General features: G+C 37.4%; 1 protein-coding gene across 2 annotated transcripts in view; it reads right to left on the minus strand.

Moving 5' to 3' along the window:
- The window catches only part of LOC126469841 (filaggrin), a 358695-nt gene that overhangs the window by 152267 nt on the left and 189071 nt on the right, over positions 1-17357 (minus strand). For both annotated transcript variants that reach the window (XM_050097137.1, XM_050097136.1), the window contains exons 3-5: positions 14464-14602; positions 6218-6373; positions 3740-3961 (exon numbers count right to left, since the gene is read on the minus strand). In XM_050097137.1, coding sequence (XP_049953094.1) covers positions 3740-3961; positions 6218-6373; positions 14464-14602 — 517 coding nt within the window. The remainder of the gene's footprint in view (positions 1-3739; positions 3962-6217; positions 6374-14463; positions 14603-17357) is intronic.

Here is a 17357-nt window from a genome sequence, read left to right on the forward strand (position 1 = left end):
CTTGTACTTAATGAGGTGAAGCAAAGGTTCTTTTGAGACCTTTATCTGTTACATCAGAAAACCTATTGATTGCTTCGGGGCTTATCATGCAGAGATATGACAATCCCAAAATAACTGCAGCCAGGGATGCAAAAGCTTTGTTGCCCTTATTTACAGTCAGTCATGGCATGGTGAACGATTACAATCACCTATTTTATCAGGTATGTAGCTGTTTGAAGCTTTAGGGGCCCTTTAGCCTGATGTCTCATTTCATGAAGTGATTGTTTTGGAAACAATTCTGCCTGGTTTGCAAGCCACAGATTATCATATGTGGGAGGTTAAAATTTCTGAGTACATTCACCACTCTAAACCAACTGGCGAATTTTTTGGAGACAAGATGAAAGCTTTCGAGTTGGTTAGCTTTAGGAACAGCCCCTGAGAAGATTTGCAAGGCAATTCCAGTTCCATAAGTCAAATGAAACTTGAGAGGAAGGCACCTGTGGCTTATGCCAACAAAAAAAAAAAATAAATAAATAAATAAATAAATTAAAAAAATAAATAAAAAGGAAATTGCAAATTTTGTAACGAACCTCATGCACTCACCAAATACAATGGGTTTCAACCACTGAGTATCAATGATCGATGGGCATCTGCTACAAAAAATAAATGCTGTGTTTTTTGTGCATCTGGCCTGGGCATTCTGCTAGCATGTGCAAGGCTTGTACTTGAGAGGTACGTAATGCAAATCGCAGCATGTTGCTCCATAAGTCTATGACACAAAGTGTAGCCAGAGTGGTGACTCTAGAAGGTGCACTGTGTTTGATCAGGCTACTAAAAGGAGACTGAATGACAGCTGTCATATCTGCAGTCTTGTAGGGTGCTACTAGAGAGTGCCAGTCCAACTGCCTTTTTAAGTTTAACGGTTTAGCCAACAAACTAAAGCTGTAACTCAGCAAATGGTCATTGTCTGTGAATAGTACAAACAGTAGATTTGCCACTTCTGTATTCCATGTTTGTAAACATTGATGTATTTTCCTAGCTTGATAGTCTCGTATTATAACCACTTAAGGTATTTTGGACAACTTCACCAATGAATTTCCATCTCGGTACATAGACGCAATGAGTTCGAAACATTCCATTTGTTCGGCACTTGCTGATCAAGATTTATACAAACCAGCCAGAATACATATTATTTTGGGGGCAGATGCTTTCTTCAGCATCTTAGGCAAGGAAAGACTGGAAAAATCAAGTCATCAAACACTGATTGACACAATACTGGGTTTTGTCAGGTAGAAGTCTTTCAACTCCACACAAGGTTGTATCCAAGAAAGGTAAATCAGTGAAGTACACATTCATTCAGCAACATACAGCTATTGATGGAAACTGGAGGTTTGTAGACCAGTTTGGTGAATCACAACAAGTCTCTTGACAACTACAGCATGTGAGATTTAAAGATGCAGCCCTTATAATCCATCCTAAACTCTCTATCCATGAAAATACAATCCACAAATGGTGCAGGCGACAACATGTACAACAGCTGTGTCAGTTCTTGGAAGTAGTTCATTGAGTACCTAAAACAGCTGCAGCAATGCAGCAAATGGACATCGCTAAGAGACCAAACTGCTGAAGTCATTGGTCCCTAGACTTACACACTACTTAAACTAACTTACACCAAGAACAACACACACACCCATGCCCGAGGGAGGACTCAAACCTCCGGCGGAAAGGGCCGTGCAGTCCATGACATGGCGCCTCAAACCGCGCGGCCACTCCGCGCAGCTGAGCCTGACAAACTCTGCAGTTAGTGGAATGTGTTGTATATTGCCATCTGAAATAATGAATGTAGTTCTTGTATCAAATATCTTGTGGTGTATTATTTGAGTTGAAGTAAGAGGAGGGCAGCAAGTCCTCTCGCAGTAGACTCTCGTAACGTAAGTGTATCAATGCAGGACCAGAAGCCTGGAAGTATACAAGTGCATACATTTTTTGTAGTTCAACAGTCTCCCTCCAATCGATTTCTTCACCACAAAGGTCTCATCATTATGATACCCTCCATTGCAAAACTTACACCTATGCAATCTTCTGCAATTACTTATTCCAGCCTTAGCACTGGCAACACCTACACCTTTAAAGAAAAAGCCACATGTGAAACAACACATGTTGTATCAGCTGAAGTGCAACTATTCTGTCAACATTATCATCACTTAGCTTTCAGCAAGGATGAATGGACAACGATGTATACACATCTACAATACTAAATATCCTGTTGCAAAACATTCGAAGTACACTATGACTTATTGCACAATGTTTCAATTTTTCACTCTTGGCATGTGCTTGGTTCAGACTCACTCGCCTGGGCATTAACTCAAACTAATTCCAACTGTTACCTACCACCTCCTTACTCTGCAACTCCCTTTCCCCTCATGTCTGACCCTATCTTTCCACCCAGTCACTTAATTTTATAATTAATTTTCCTTTTGTTCTAATTTTTTCAGAGCAAGACTACACTTCTCAGTAAAACTGAAAAGTAAAATCAGACAAAACATGTTTAAAAGTGGGGATAATGCACTGGGATTTTCACATGAAACAGGGCAACACTTCTGATGTGATATGGTTACCTGCAAAGTTGCAATTAATAATAATAAAAAAAACTGTAAATGAGGGCTGTAATGGTACAGCAGAAGTTAGCTTGAGGAATGAGTTACTAAAGAAAACTGATGGAGCAATAAGTGATAAAGAGGGGGAAGGGACTGACATTGAATTTTTGGATAGAAGAGGGGTTTAAACAACAAATTTCTAAATAAGGGGAAAGTAACACAACAAACAGAAGCTTAATCTGTACCACAGGTGAGAAACATTAATTAGATTGCTGATTAATTATTCGGAGATGAAAAAGTACCAAATAAAAAAAAGAAACTGTAAAATATAAAAGATATCACATAAAAATGTTAGCTGATCTAATTCATAGCAGATATACTGAGAAAAGATACATACAGATGGTACTCATTGCAACAGCTCAACCTGTAACTACTCTGGTGGGTGTATTATTTCCCATCTGTTGTTAGTCTTGTTTATTAAGGATTTCCTTGGTAACATGCAATTTTGTAAAGTTAATTGCGTATGTTATTTCTATTTCATTTGATTGTGCATATGTGCAGCATTATCGTATTAAGGCAAACTTTTCAGGATTTTAGGGTAATTTCTGTTTGTTCCATATAAGAAAATCCTGTTTATGAAACAATGATGAAATAAAATTTTGTCCACAAATTGAGTTCCACCAACAAAAGCTACCCATCATGTGTAGATTAAACCGCTACTGATTGGCTTTTAATTGTATACTAATTCACATGTTCTGCACATGAATATTTTAATTTAATTATTTGGCATGACACTAACTATAATTAGAATATAAATATGAACAAATTATATAACCAAATGATAAAAAGAATGATAAAATTCTCTTGAGATTCCAGCCACATCAAGTAGTTTAAAATGGATTTTAAACCACTTGACATGGCTGGAAGCTTGAGAGAATTTCATCATTACATATCACCATAAAACCATGCATTCAGATAGAAAAACAATTTCAGTTGATTTACATAACACATTAAAAAATATGGATTTTTTTGCACTGAGTTTGTAACATTTTCCTTTGCTTACGTAATAGGAACAGCAGCAGCTTTGATGCTACAAATTTTCGTTTCATAACACTACCATTAGTTCCCTTTTCAAATTCAACTATTTCCACTATTAGAAGTACCTGAGAATGAGCTGTTCGTGTGTACCACGCAGTAGATCGATGTCCGACATCTTCAACTGGCCTATTCGTCTGATGGTGCCTGTGATGGTGGCGATGATGGTGAGAGTGTCGTCCAGATCTCGGAGATCCTGAAGGAGATGTCTGTGTCTCGGAACTAACAGATATCTTACCACTACCAGTAGCTGCTAACCTTGAATTTCTTATGGTTTCAGTCTTGTCATGCTGCAAACAAATTAAAATGAAAGCATTCAATGAAATGAAACATATGCCAATTACTTAGAGAGGATATTTGAAAAAGATCTAGTTGAAATATGTATGTGAAATTGAACTGAAAAGGGGAGGCCAGGACGTTGGGATCACAGATTTACTTCAACAATCTTTGTACACCTTTAGTAGGCTGTTAAAACAACATAACGTGTAAGTAGTAAGGTGCACTACTCTGGCAATTCTGCGAAAATTGCAACAGAAGTTTTATGTGTCTATTATGTAATGGATGTGTGTGTGCAGGTGCTGGATGTTATAGTTCATTGTGGTCAAGTGGTTAACGTTCGAGCTTTGTAATACGAATGTGTATGAGGTGACGGTCCGTCTCCCACTACTCAAGACTTAATTCTCAATCTATATTTTTTTCATCACTGGTCATATTATTCAATTTTTATGACATTTGAGAGGTAATATAATTAATAAAAACTACATGTATTTGCATGAAGTTTTAGTGAATGTCATGTTATTTGACTACTTTCTATTTTTAATTAAATTTAATTACTAGCACAAATATATTTATAACTATTGTCAAGTAAATTAAGAAACGCATAGAATTTCCCTGAAAATGTACGCACGTTGTGATTTGCGAAGTCCCTTATACATGCAATCTGGTAAAGTACCCGGAACTACTTTGGACTTCGGTGCTTCGAGCTGCAGATACAGAAGCAGGCCCCATTTGGCAGTTAACATGTGTGGCAGTCAGACGTTTCTAATGTAGCAAGAACAAATAGTGTAGGTGTAAATTTTTTGAATATCACAGAATTTACACTTGTACTACAAAAATGAAGGTTTGAGTGGGAGTTGAACTGTTGCCTCATATACGTTTGTCTTACGAAGCTCGACCGCTAACCCCTTGACCACCACGAACTCTAATGTATGGCATCTATGTACAGATACAAACTTTAGGATGTTTATAAGGCAACAGTAAAAAAATTCAGTTGACAGCAGTGACCCCATGACAAGTTTCTACGTAGTGTTCATGACCATGAGAGCACCACTCAATGAATTACTAGGATCAATGAAGTTACAAACTATTTCTAAATTAATTTAAAACATCAGATGGCTTAAAAGAAAAAAACATTTTAACTGAATCCGCTCTCTAAATGTAAACAGAAGATGGCTTTGCCGTATGGTCCCGTAGGCAGAAAACTTTGAGGTTTTATTATACCTCTTCTCCCTCCATTGAAGCATACACTTGTCCCACTCACATTTTTGGATGTCACAGTATCATATCAAAGCTACTTGCATATAAAGAAACGATGATTGTGACTTTGTGTTCGGTCAACATGAAGATTACTAGAGAGGAGGAGGAGATTAGTGTTCAACGTCCTGTCAACAACAATGTCATTAGAGATGGAGTACAAGGTCAGATTAGGGAAGGATGGGGAAGGAAATTGGCCATGCCCTTGCAATGGAACCATCCCGGCATTTGCCTGAAGCAATTTAGGGCAATCACAGAAAACCTGAATCAGGACGGCTGGACATGAGTTTGAACTGTCGTCCTCCCGAATGTGAGTCTAATGTGCTAACCACTCCGCCACCTCGCTCGTTAAGATTATTAGAGACAAATCACTATTTCAGTCAGAGCTGGATTCGATAATGAAATCAGCTGTGTTCCTTCAAAATAAACAACCCAGTATTCAAATGAAGCAATTCAGGAGGACCATTAAGACATAAATCAGAATGGAAAGAAAAGGATCTGAAACCTCCCTCTCCTGAAAAGACTCTAGTGCTGTAATCACTACACATAGACTAGTTCCTGCATACTCCCAGCTGCCTACAATATTCGCAACGAACTAAATGCGAAGCATCCTACAAGACCATATGCAGTTAATTTCTCATACTGGGAGCATACTACATAATCTCTAATGCTCTCATGAGTCATTGTGCAGAAATGTGATCGAACTTCAAAGCTGCCAGAAATGACATTTGTTTAGTGCTCAACATTTTCTCATAACTTGCAATATTAAAGGGGTGCCAACACCAATGATAATTTCCTGAACTGTTAGGTGTTTTCATTGGATACTTGGGCTCAACAATTTTCATGATCTAGCACCTGCACTCACAATTTATCACATAATTGTTATCAACATTGTAATTTGACAAGGTAAACAACACAATTTTAGTGAAATTTTATGTGAGGTCCTGTAATGCTCCATCTAAATCAACATGAGCAACAAGATGTTACACAGCGCAAATACAATTTAAAATTACCTGATGGGTTGGAGCAGCCGTCCCTGCTGAATCGTGTGAAGACTTTGAGCTCCTTACTGTACGGCCTGGTGTTTGGGTGGCTACAGACTCTTTCTTCTTTGGTTCCTCTTGTGCTGCTTGATCTTCAGGAAGAGGCTCAGTGTTTTGTTTAAGAGTCTGGAGTTAAAAAGCCTTCTGTTAGTGACTCCAAAAAATCTTCTCAGCATAATGTCACCTTAACTAATAAGTTATTTTGCTTATCAGAGCAGCCTCAAAGGTAAATCATTCTACAACTACATTTAGTTTAATATCTAACAATGTGTATTGTTATGGTCCTGTGCATGACTGCACTTTCTAAGTGATTTGTCAACATATCATGCCACAAAAATTGGTGTCAGATCAAGATTCAAAATATCTCATGATCAGAAGCATTATAGAAACTCTGGACCATACCATGGTCCGAAGGAGGACCCTGAGTTTTGAGTAGGAGTTCAGATCACCATCTGAGACAGTTTTAACCTTTCAGGAAGTTTCATAATAGTTCAAACTCTGCTGTAGAATGAAAAATTTATTCTGAATTATTAAGTAAGTAAATGCAAGACCCATTTCCAATAAACACAGGTATTATAGTAAGGAAGAAGTCAGGCTGTTAATGGGAACTGTGTAATCTCTTTGTATAGGGATTAAATGCATTCACTTAAAGCAACACAAACAGTTGCACATCAACAATAAAGTTCAATACATACTAAACTTACTCATACAGGATGTTTGACAATTAATAGTGAAAACTGATACAGGTGAAAATATATGTTAATATAAGCAAAAATGTTCTCGCATACTTGGATCCACATACAAGCCACTTGCGAAATAACTGTGATTGTGTGGTTATCAGCTGCCACTGACTTTAGTATGAAATATTGTCCTCTTCAGGACAAATGTATTTTAAATGCAAACATTTCACCTAAGGCCTCTTGTAATTTTACTCAAACTTCATGCATGGCCTACCTCAACACGAATCACAATACTGCTTCAGTGTGCTACTATTTACCATACACTCTTACATAGTAACAGAAGCGTTCCACATGTCATCTTGGCATTTGGATGTAATATTGCAGTTACCTCTACAGTGAGTTATGAAGTCTTTCAAACCCCCTCCTCAGAACAGCTCATAAATGTTGACATGATTGTACAATTCACTGCTTCAATTCTTCAATTGTATCAATGGGAGTGCTACTTCTGAGACCCCATATAGAAAAATCCAGAGAAATGTGGTCAGGTACACTTGGAGGCGCAGCAAAGTTTCCCAGTGGCCGAATATGGCATCTAAAACATTTCCCAACCATGGACAACAGAGTAACCACACATTCCCAGCTAATTTGCAAGCAGTTCACTGGAATATTTTTGCTTCTATTTTAGTATACATTCAACCACGCAAGTTTTTGAAGAAGAAATCTAGGGATGACTTTGGAAACAGGTTGGAGACCTTGGGTCAAGCTGCTGGGAAACCATTCTGGAGTGTAATTAGCAGTCTTCGAAAGGGAGGTAAGAAGGAAATGACAAGTATTTTGGACAGGTCAGGAAAACTGCTGGTGAATCCTGTTGATGCCTTGGGCAGATGGAGGGAACATTTTGAAGAGTTGCTCAATGTAGGTGAAAATACGATCAGTAATGTTTCAGATTTCGATGTACAATGGGACACGAATGATGATGGAAACAGGATCACATTTGAGGAAGTGGAGAAAATGGTCAATATATTGCAGTGCAATAAAGCGGCTGGGGTGGATGAAATTAAGTCGGAACTCATCAAATACAGTGGAATGTCAGGTCTTAAATGGCTACACAGGATAACTGAAATGGCGTGGGAGTCGGGACAGGTTCCATCAGACTGGACGAAAGCAGTAATCACACCAATCTTTAAACATGGAAATAGAAAAGATTGTAACAACTACAGAGGTATCTCTTTGATCAGCGTTGTGGGTAAAATCTTCTCAGGTATTACTGAAAGGAAAGTGCGAGTATTAGTTGAGGACAAATTGGATGAAAATCAGTGTGGGTTTAAGCCTCTTAGAGGTTGTCAGGACCAGATCTTTAGCTTACGGCAAATAATGGAGAAGTGTTACGAGTGGAACAGGGAATTGTATCTATGTTTTATAGATCTAGAAAAGGCATATGACCGGGTTCCTAGGAGGAAGTTATTGTCTGTTCTACGTGATTATGGAATAGGAGGCAAACTTTTGCAAGCAATTAAAGGTCTTTACATAGACAGTCAGGCAGCAGTTAGAGTTGACGGTAAATTGAGTCCATGGTTCAGAGTAGTTTCAGGGGTAAGACAAGGCTGCAACCTGTCTCCACTGTTGTTCATATTATTTATGGATCATATGTTGAAAACAATAGACTGGCTGGGTGAGATTAAGATAGGTGAATACAAAATAAGCAGTCTCGCATATGTGGATGACTTAATTGTGATGGCAGATTTTATTGAAAGTTTGCAAAGTAATATCTCAGAGCTAGATCAGAAATGTAAGGACTATGGTATGAAGATTAGCACCTCCAAAACAAAAGTAATGTCAGTGGGAAAGAGATATAAACGGATTGAGTGCCAAATAGGAGGAACAAAGTTAGAACAGGTGGACAGTTTCAAGTACTTAGTGTGGTGTCACCGCCAGACACCACACTTGCTAGGTGGTAGCTTTAAATCGGCCGCGGTCCATTTAGTACATGTCGGACCCGCGTGTCGCCACTGTGTGATCGCAGACCGAGCGCCACCACAAGGCAGGTCTCGAGATACGGAATAGCACTCGCCCCAGTTGTACGGACGACATTGCTAGCGACTACACTGATGAAGCATCGCTCATTAGCCGAGCAGACAGTTAGAATAGCCTTCAGCTAAGTCCATGGCTACGACCTAGCAAGGCGCCATTAGCCTTACATAGTTTGATAGTTATCGTATGAAATGTCTCATCAAGAACGATGTATACAACAAGGATTAAAAGTTAAGTATAATAGCAGCTACATACTTTTCTTGCTACCATTCATTACGTATCCTGTTTCAGACCTCTATCTAGCATACGTGAGATTACGCGTGCCTTTCGGCTACTTCAGTGTGGCGTAGCTGTCTTGTTACGCCACAACACTTAGGATGCATATTCTCACAGGATGGCAACATGGTGAAAGAACTGGAAGCGAGGTGTAGCAAAGCTAATGCAGTGAGCACTCAGCTACGATCTACTCCCTTCTGCAAGAAGGAAGTCAGTATCAAGACTAAGTTATCTGTGCACCGTTCAATCTTTCGACCAACTTTGTTGTATGGGAGCAAAAGCTGGGTGGATTCAGGTTACCTTATGAATAAGGTTGAGGTTACGGATATGAAAGTAGCTAGGATGATTGCAGGTACTAGCAGATGGGAACAATGGCAGGAGGGTGTGCACAATGAGGAAATCAAAGAAAAACTGGGAATGAACTCTATAGATGTAGCAGTCAGGGCGAACAGGCTTAGATGGTGGGGTCATGTTACACGCATGGGAGAAGCAAGGTTACCCAAGAGAATCATGGGTTCAGCAGTAGAGGGTAGGAGGAGTCGGGGTAGACCAAGGAGAAGGTACCTGGATTCGGTTAAGAATGATTTTGAAGTAATAGGCTTAACATCAGAAGAGGCACCAATGTTAGCACTGAATAGGGGATCATGGGGAATTTTATAAGGGGGACTATGCCACAGACTGAACGCTGAAAGGCATAATCAGTCTTAAATGATGATGATGATAAATGATGATGATGATTATGATACACTCTGTATGTTTCAAGTATTATACACCACCACCACCACCACCACCTCCTCTCCTCCTCCTCCTCCACCTTCTTTTAAATCTAATGAATTTATACAAAGAAGGCTCTGACTGAAAACATAACTAACATTCTCAATATTGAAAATAACTGCACAATTTCTTTTCTCATGCAAATTGGTTTCTAAAGTTTCCAAGCAAGTGGTTTCTCTTTTTATCACACATTGCAGGCTTTCAGAGCCAGTATTTGCATTTTTGGCGATATCTGCATTATGTGCATTGCTGTGGTCCAACGCATATTTCTCTGCCTAATATTTCGTATTTCAATGTTGGAGAAATCATCAAAGGTTATGACTCAAAGCACAGTTACAATATCAAACAAAGCTGAACTGCAAATACAGAAAAGAAGAAGGATTGAAGGCTGATGTGCTGTGGGCCTTAGTAATAAATAAAGCTTCATAACATGTCAGTGTGACTCCGCAATTTTAGGCAGTGGTCTGATGACTTCACAAACAGTGTGTTGCCTGGATATGTATAAACAGTTTGGCTTGCTGAGCTTGCTTAAAGCTAAAACTGCTTTATGATTTGTTATAGCCTCTGATGATGTCTCCAGGGTTGAAAACGAAATGTTAGGCAGAGAAATATGCCTTGGACCACAGCTTAATACACATATATCACCAAACATATATCACCAAACATATATCACCAAACACAGGTTTCCTTTAAGTCAACAGTTAGGAGTTACTGTATCAAACTTCTCCTAAGTATGTTAACATGTGAAATACTCTTTAAGGTATATAAGTGGTATTTCCAAAAAATAAAGGAAAATCACTTCATGAAGAAGGAAGATATAGCTCTCTGACACCAGATCACATTCTGTAAATACCACAACATTTCATCAAGATGAGTGCTCGGCACCATCACTTGGTTACTGATGGTGACTATTAGCAGTAACTAATAGCCAGTTGTAACCAGCAGCAACTACATGATCATGTCGACCAGTTGCTTCTGAGAAATGTGGAATTTACACAATGTAATCTGAGCTTCATATATTCAACTGAGCAGCTAGGAAAGCCTGAAGAGTCACATGAGTTCATGAAGTTTATATACAGTCTGAAGCAAAATGCATGATCAACTTGTTAAGTATTACTAGTATTCTGAGAAAAAACCCCATTTGTGTGGTACATTTGGTTAATAGCCTGTCAAAAATCTATTTGACATGTCGAACATGGAGAAAGTCACATACTTGAATAATACTGACTAACTGGCTGCAATTCCATTTTTCATTTGTTGGAAATGACATTTAACACCTCCCAATATCTCTAAGAAAGTACAAAATTATTTGTAACATCTCCCCACTACTGAACTGTGGATGCGATATGCTGTTATCATAAAACGTCCTTCAAAAGTAATTTGTAATTAAAATCTTACATAGAAATATTATTTGTGATTATTATAATTGTGAACAAATTTAGTCATTATTTACATAAGGTAATAGCACATTTCATTATCACATTGATAGTGCTGCAGCGGTCCTCTGAAATAAAAAAAGAATATCCTAAAAGACAATAAGAAACAATAGTAAGATTATGCGTACAATGCCTTGTCAGTACAATTCTGCCAACAAACATACCTTGTTTCAGAGCACCATTTGTGAATAGCGCTGGTATTATGAGTATTAACGTAAAACAAATTTTTTTCAGTTGAAGTTGAAGCTAAAAAGTTAATAAAATGACATAACATTTTTTCATGCATATGCAAATATTCATTATTATTCTAATTATTTGTTTTACTTATTTTTTAATAGTTTAAATTGTTATTTTATGTTTTAAATTCATTTTTTAGTTTAGTATACTGTTCTCATAAGTAACTCATTATTATGATACAAAATATTCACAATAATGATAATCTATAAAGAAATGCTTAAAGCATAAGGTTTTTTACACAATGCACATAAAAATGAGTGAAATTTCTTCAGTAATACACACGATAGGCAACACAATATCAAACAATATTCAGCATCAAATTTTAGTGCCCGATTTGTAACCCCCCCCCCCCCCCTCTTCTCACAGTTTTGAAAGAAACTAATGGAATTTTTTGACCAAGAATTCGAGCATCTCTTTTTGAAGCCCAAATGTTCTTGTGAAGGTATCAACATACCATAAACTAACATCTGACCACGTCAAAAGATATTTGACAGAAGGTTTCTTTCCCAGTGCAGGGCAAAAATTTGTATTTTGTTAAGATTCTTGCCGTGGTCTGTGTGAAAGAGCCATTTTGAGCATCTTACCTGAGGACAAGGAACTTTTTCATCTGGTGATCCTAAAACACTTGATGGGATAAGTACAGCCATTGGACATAAATGGTTTTCAGTGTTGGCAGAAGTTTGTGACAAGATTTTCAGAGCTAGTTCTGCGGAATGATTATGATGTCAATCTCCACTTGAACAATATAATCAACCTGCAGTCACTAATACACAATCAATTTGCTTTGCTGAGGTTCTCCGATGTACTGAAATGTGTCTCCTACAAATCAGAATATTTAGAGGATAGCCAACCACAATTTCAGAATCATACTGAATTTTGTTTTACATTGTGTTGTCCGTCACATGTATTATATGAAGAAATCTTTGTCATTTAATGCACATGGCGTAAAAAAAAAGGTTTTTTTTTTTTTTTTTTTTTTTTTTTTTTTTTTTTTTTTTTTTTTTTTTTTTTTTTTTTACAGATTATCATTACTGTGATGATTTTGTACCATAATAAGGAGTTATTTATTATTTTCGTGCACATGAAACAGTAAACTAAAAAAAAACATGAATTTAAAATGGAAAATAACAATGTAAAATATAAAACAGAAGTAAGTAAAACAAATAATTGGAATAATAATAATAATGAATGTTTTTATATTTTAATTAGCTCCGTTGATATTACCCCAACAGCACATTGGGTACAACTGGTTTTCCAAAAATGGAATTCCATAAGCCAGCTTTATTACACAAGGACAACGTGGCAGGAAAGCTGCTTTAATTTGTGTTGTAACAAAAGTTTTCATTTTGCAAAATTAATTCAAGGTGGTGGAGCATTCTGCGAAATTTCGAATTACTACAAAAGCTGATTACACAGTTTTCAAGATCATTAAATACATTTCAACTTACATATGAAACTTTTATATATATATATATATATATTTCATGGCTTCGAAGACATTCCCTCTAACCCTCATATGTTAAATTACCTTTCAGTGTGTTTTCTGTCCCTTAAAAGTGAAACTGAGCAAAAATGAAAACTATGTATAGCATTATTTTGACCCCTCTACATACCTGCCAAGTAAGGTCATTTATTTACACCTGGGAATGTTCCCTAGTCTGAAGTAGTGTGGGCAGAAATGAACCTTCATTGTTGTTAAAACTATATGGCAGATGAGCACTCCACATTTGGTTTCGATTTGCCAAGAAGACATTTGATTAGTTTCGAATGAGCAGCTGAAGCTCATCATGAAAAATGATTTCTTAAAATTCAATTCCTTAATAACTTGAACACTGAGTCCCAGAATTAAATCAAAGAGAGGTTATTCCGAATAAAAGTTATGGAAACGCTTTTGACAACTAAACATAATAAAACTATAGTCAGCATATTTATGGAACATACAACACAACTGTGGGCAGATATTACAGTTCATCTGTCTCAATTGGCATTTGAAGACTTCAGTTTTGAAACTGTCAGAATTTGCAGTCTAGGCCATTGTTAATAGTCAAACAGCCAAAAGGTGCATAATAACTAATAATCACACGCGACATATCAATGGATCAATCAATATAATTACACACACATCCACCAAGGTTGCTAGGCTGGGCAAAGAGCTATAAATCCACCAATGCCAGGTCCTGTGGATAAACAACAGTACCACATTTTAGGACTATCATAGACCACCTCAGTGTCCCTTGTCTCAGCTCACCGATGTGTACCACATGCTCTCCAGTGGATTTATTTATGACAACCTTGCGATACTCCGTTATTTTCTGGACACTGATTCAGACTTCATTACTCCATGCTGTCAATGTTTAATTTGCACTTACTGGGTGCTGCCTCCACTTTCCATTTGACCACATGTTGTGCCTTATGTGAGTGAACCGACAGCGTGTCCACACACCGAGAGAGTGGTTTGTATCCAAATGTTTTCCAGCTGGACAAACTTGATAGTGTTCTCCAGCACAAACATCCAGAGTACTTTAAGGGCCAAAACAAATCCTTCTCTAGAAACTTTTGCTTCTGTTCACTCAAGAAGAATCAGGATCTATTACATTCTGTAATTTATTTGTACTTAATTGGTGTTCAATAAAACCTCTGTTGTTGAAGAAGCAGACTTACAGCTGAAATAACTTCATTTTACTGTAACAGCTGTCAAAGACAAGTTAATTTAAAGCTCTTTATAATCATAACAAAAAATCAAATCCCCTAGTATTTTCCACACTTTTTCTGAATAACATACCTGCAGTTTTGCCAAAGGAATTATGTCACAGTTCTGAGGCCTGTGCCACACAGTCTTTTGAGAAGTTGCATTATAGTAGTAAAACCTCGATGTATTCTGATCAAACAGCTCCCACCATTGATTGTTGTCAGTCTTTTTACTAAAATGAAAGAAAAAAACAGACAAAGTTGAGGTTAATATTTACATTCAGAGACAAATAAAACAAGATAATAGATAAATAATGTTTGTACACCATTAGTGTATCAAAACTGAAGTGTTAACATATGGCTGCTAACATATTATGACATTAATCATTTCATCACCGCCAAACCCACACACTTTTTGGTCTCTGTTTCAAGATGCTACTGATAACTCAATGCTGCAATATTATAAAACATATTAAACATACAGAGCATTCACTTTAGCAGGAAATTCAGAATGCCACCACCCCATGCAAACAAAAGGGCAGACAGATGGAGAGAAATAGTTAAGTACCAAAATTAAAAGCAAGCTGTCTTGATAATAAATACATAATTATCAATTAAAAGTTCTACAATCATTAAGAGAGGTGGAGCAGAAATTCTAGTGTCATATGGAGGAGATCCCTCTGTGAATTTCAACTAATCAAATCTATTAGTACCATTTACTATATCCACAATGTAACTTGACACTTATTGTGGGGGGTGCCACGAGCATAATAAAACTATTACCCCTTATACATTGGCAGATAGGTGTGAGGGGAAACAAGCCTCTCCTCTGTCACGCACAGCACGCAACACATTGGAATCAACACTGCGTTCACCATGTCTACTACAATGCTATACTGCTATCGCACACTGCATTGTTTCCTAGCTAAGTTTGGGAACTGATGGAAACAATCTGTACAGGCCCAGAGTCAAACAAAGTCTGCTCTGTCACATGAGGCCAAATAAGTTGATGTTTGAATAAATAAGTGGCAAAAGTGACACTAAAGCCCTAATCAAAACTCAAACCAGACTGGAAGCCACACAACACTTTATTATTATTACAGAAGACATCAACAAGAAATTACATCATCACTGAATGCTGTGCACAGAAGGTTTCATACAAGTGGTATGTATGCAAAGCAACCAGCCTTGTGTGGACTGCATCACTTGTAAAATGAGGAAGTATTTTTGCAGCAAAAATTCAAACGTGTACACATGACAATAGCTCAATGGAAGCTCATTCCATTCACAGATTCGTTGCAATTTAACTTGCAAAGTTACAGCAGATGCATGTTAAGTTAGCAAAAGGCTGAATACACAGGCTGCTTCATATCTACCCATACAGGCACTTTTTCTCAGAAAGGACGTTTCAGTCTTCTTATCGTAAAATATATTTTACATAAAACAATAAGGGGAAGGGAATGGCAAACCTTGCGCTACCTGAAATTTGCTGTAAAATGGAGAAAATAAACTCTATTTCAGAATTTGAAATGATACCATGGGAAAAAACTACTGTTGAAAAGAACTCTCAAAATTAGCTTTTTTCGTCAAAAAAAGTATTCTTGTATTTTGTGCTGGTCAGTGATATCATGAATATACTCTTCTGGGGGCTGACAATTTGAACACTAGTTAAGGAAAGGAAAAGAAAGATTGTAGGATAACGGATGTGCTTTCTTATGTTTATCTTACATTTTTATTTTGAACACATGTTATAAGCAATTTTAACACGTATTAAGAAAAGTCACATATTTTTCTGTTTCAGTTTGTGGTAATATGCCTGATCTTCTTAGGGAAGAAATCAGAAGGAATTAAAACCTGCCCTTTGTAAATAACTCTGGGATACTCTCAGAAAGCCCAAAGGAAGCGAACATCCACATCAGCCACCCAGAAAGGGTCACCAGCAGAACAGGGGCTGAGGATCTCAAAAAGACTAAATTCATGTTGAATGACAAATATACACTGAAATTCCTTGAAACAGAGAGAGACCGCATTATGAGGGTAAAGAAAGTCAATTACCTTGCTGAGACCGTAAAAGAACATGGACTGGAAAAGGCTGTGATAGGTAATCAGACCACAAAAATGGAAAGAATATATGGGCTGCAATTCCATGGCACTAAAAGTTGTTAGGATAGGGTCTTCCATAAGGGCTCATGTCTACAATTCTAGGGCATTCTTTCTGATACCCTCCTTGTCCAAATGATCAGCAACACCAGTTTCCTGTGAGTGCGACATGGCCATGAGTCCAGAGAAAACCTACAGTGAAATTTAGATAGAAGTCACCAAACCTTGATAGTCCATATAAATCAGGGCCGGACACAGCATGATAAGACTTCACGTGTGCAGTCCAAGGCATGGCCTATCAATGGTCCAGTGGCTATTTCTAGCAAAAGAGGCAATTTAGCAATCTACTGTCACAATCCTTTAAAAGGAATGAGAATGACAGAAGAGATGGATGAGAATTCTCAATTCGCATAAGCAATGGGTAGTGCTCATTTGCTATGAAACGACATTATAGTACCACTCAGAAGGAATATAAACTTTTAGTTGACAATGAAAGAGCAAAAAATAAAACAACTGACAGATGGGATTCATTGTTCTGTACATCGAAAAGCATTTGGTGCTGAATTTGCAGGCATGGAGCACTTGAAGAAACTGGTGGCATGAACAGTAAAATTTATGATGTCACGCCCATTATTCCATTTTCATTTGCAACAGTTTTCATTGAAAATGAATGAAGAGTACGGAGACTTCATATATTACTGCAAAGTGCATTGGTTAAATCAAGGGGCATGCCTGGAACGAAATCTTGTTATTGTTGAATTTATGAAGGAAACAGGAGTGCAGGAACGAAAATTTGAATATCCAGAATGCATTGCAGACTTCACATTTCAAATGGACTTGGCTGCACACTGTCCACGGTAAGACAATGCAAGGTAACTACTTTCTGAT

The sequence above is a fragment of the Schistocerca serialis genome, chromosome 3 (genome assembly GCF_023864345.2).
Source record: "Schistocerca serialis cubense isolate TAMUIC-IGC-003099 chromosome 3, iqSchSeri2.2, whole genome shotgun sequence".
NCBI lineage: Eukaryota > Metazoa > Arthropoda > Insecta > Orthoptera > Acrididae > Schistocerca > Schistocerca serialis.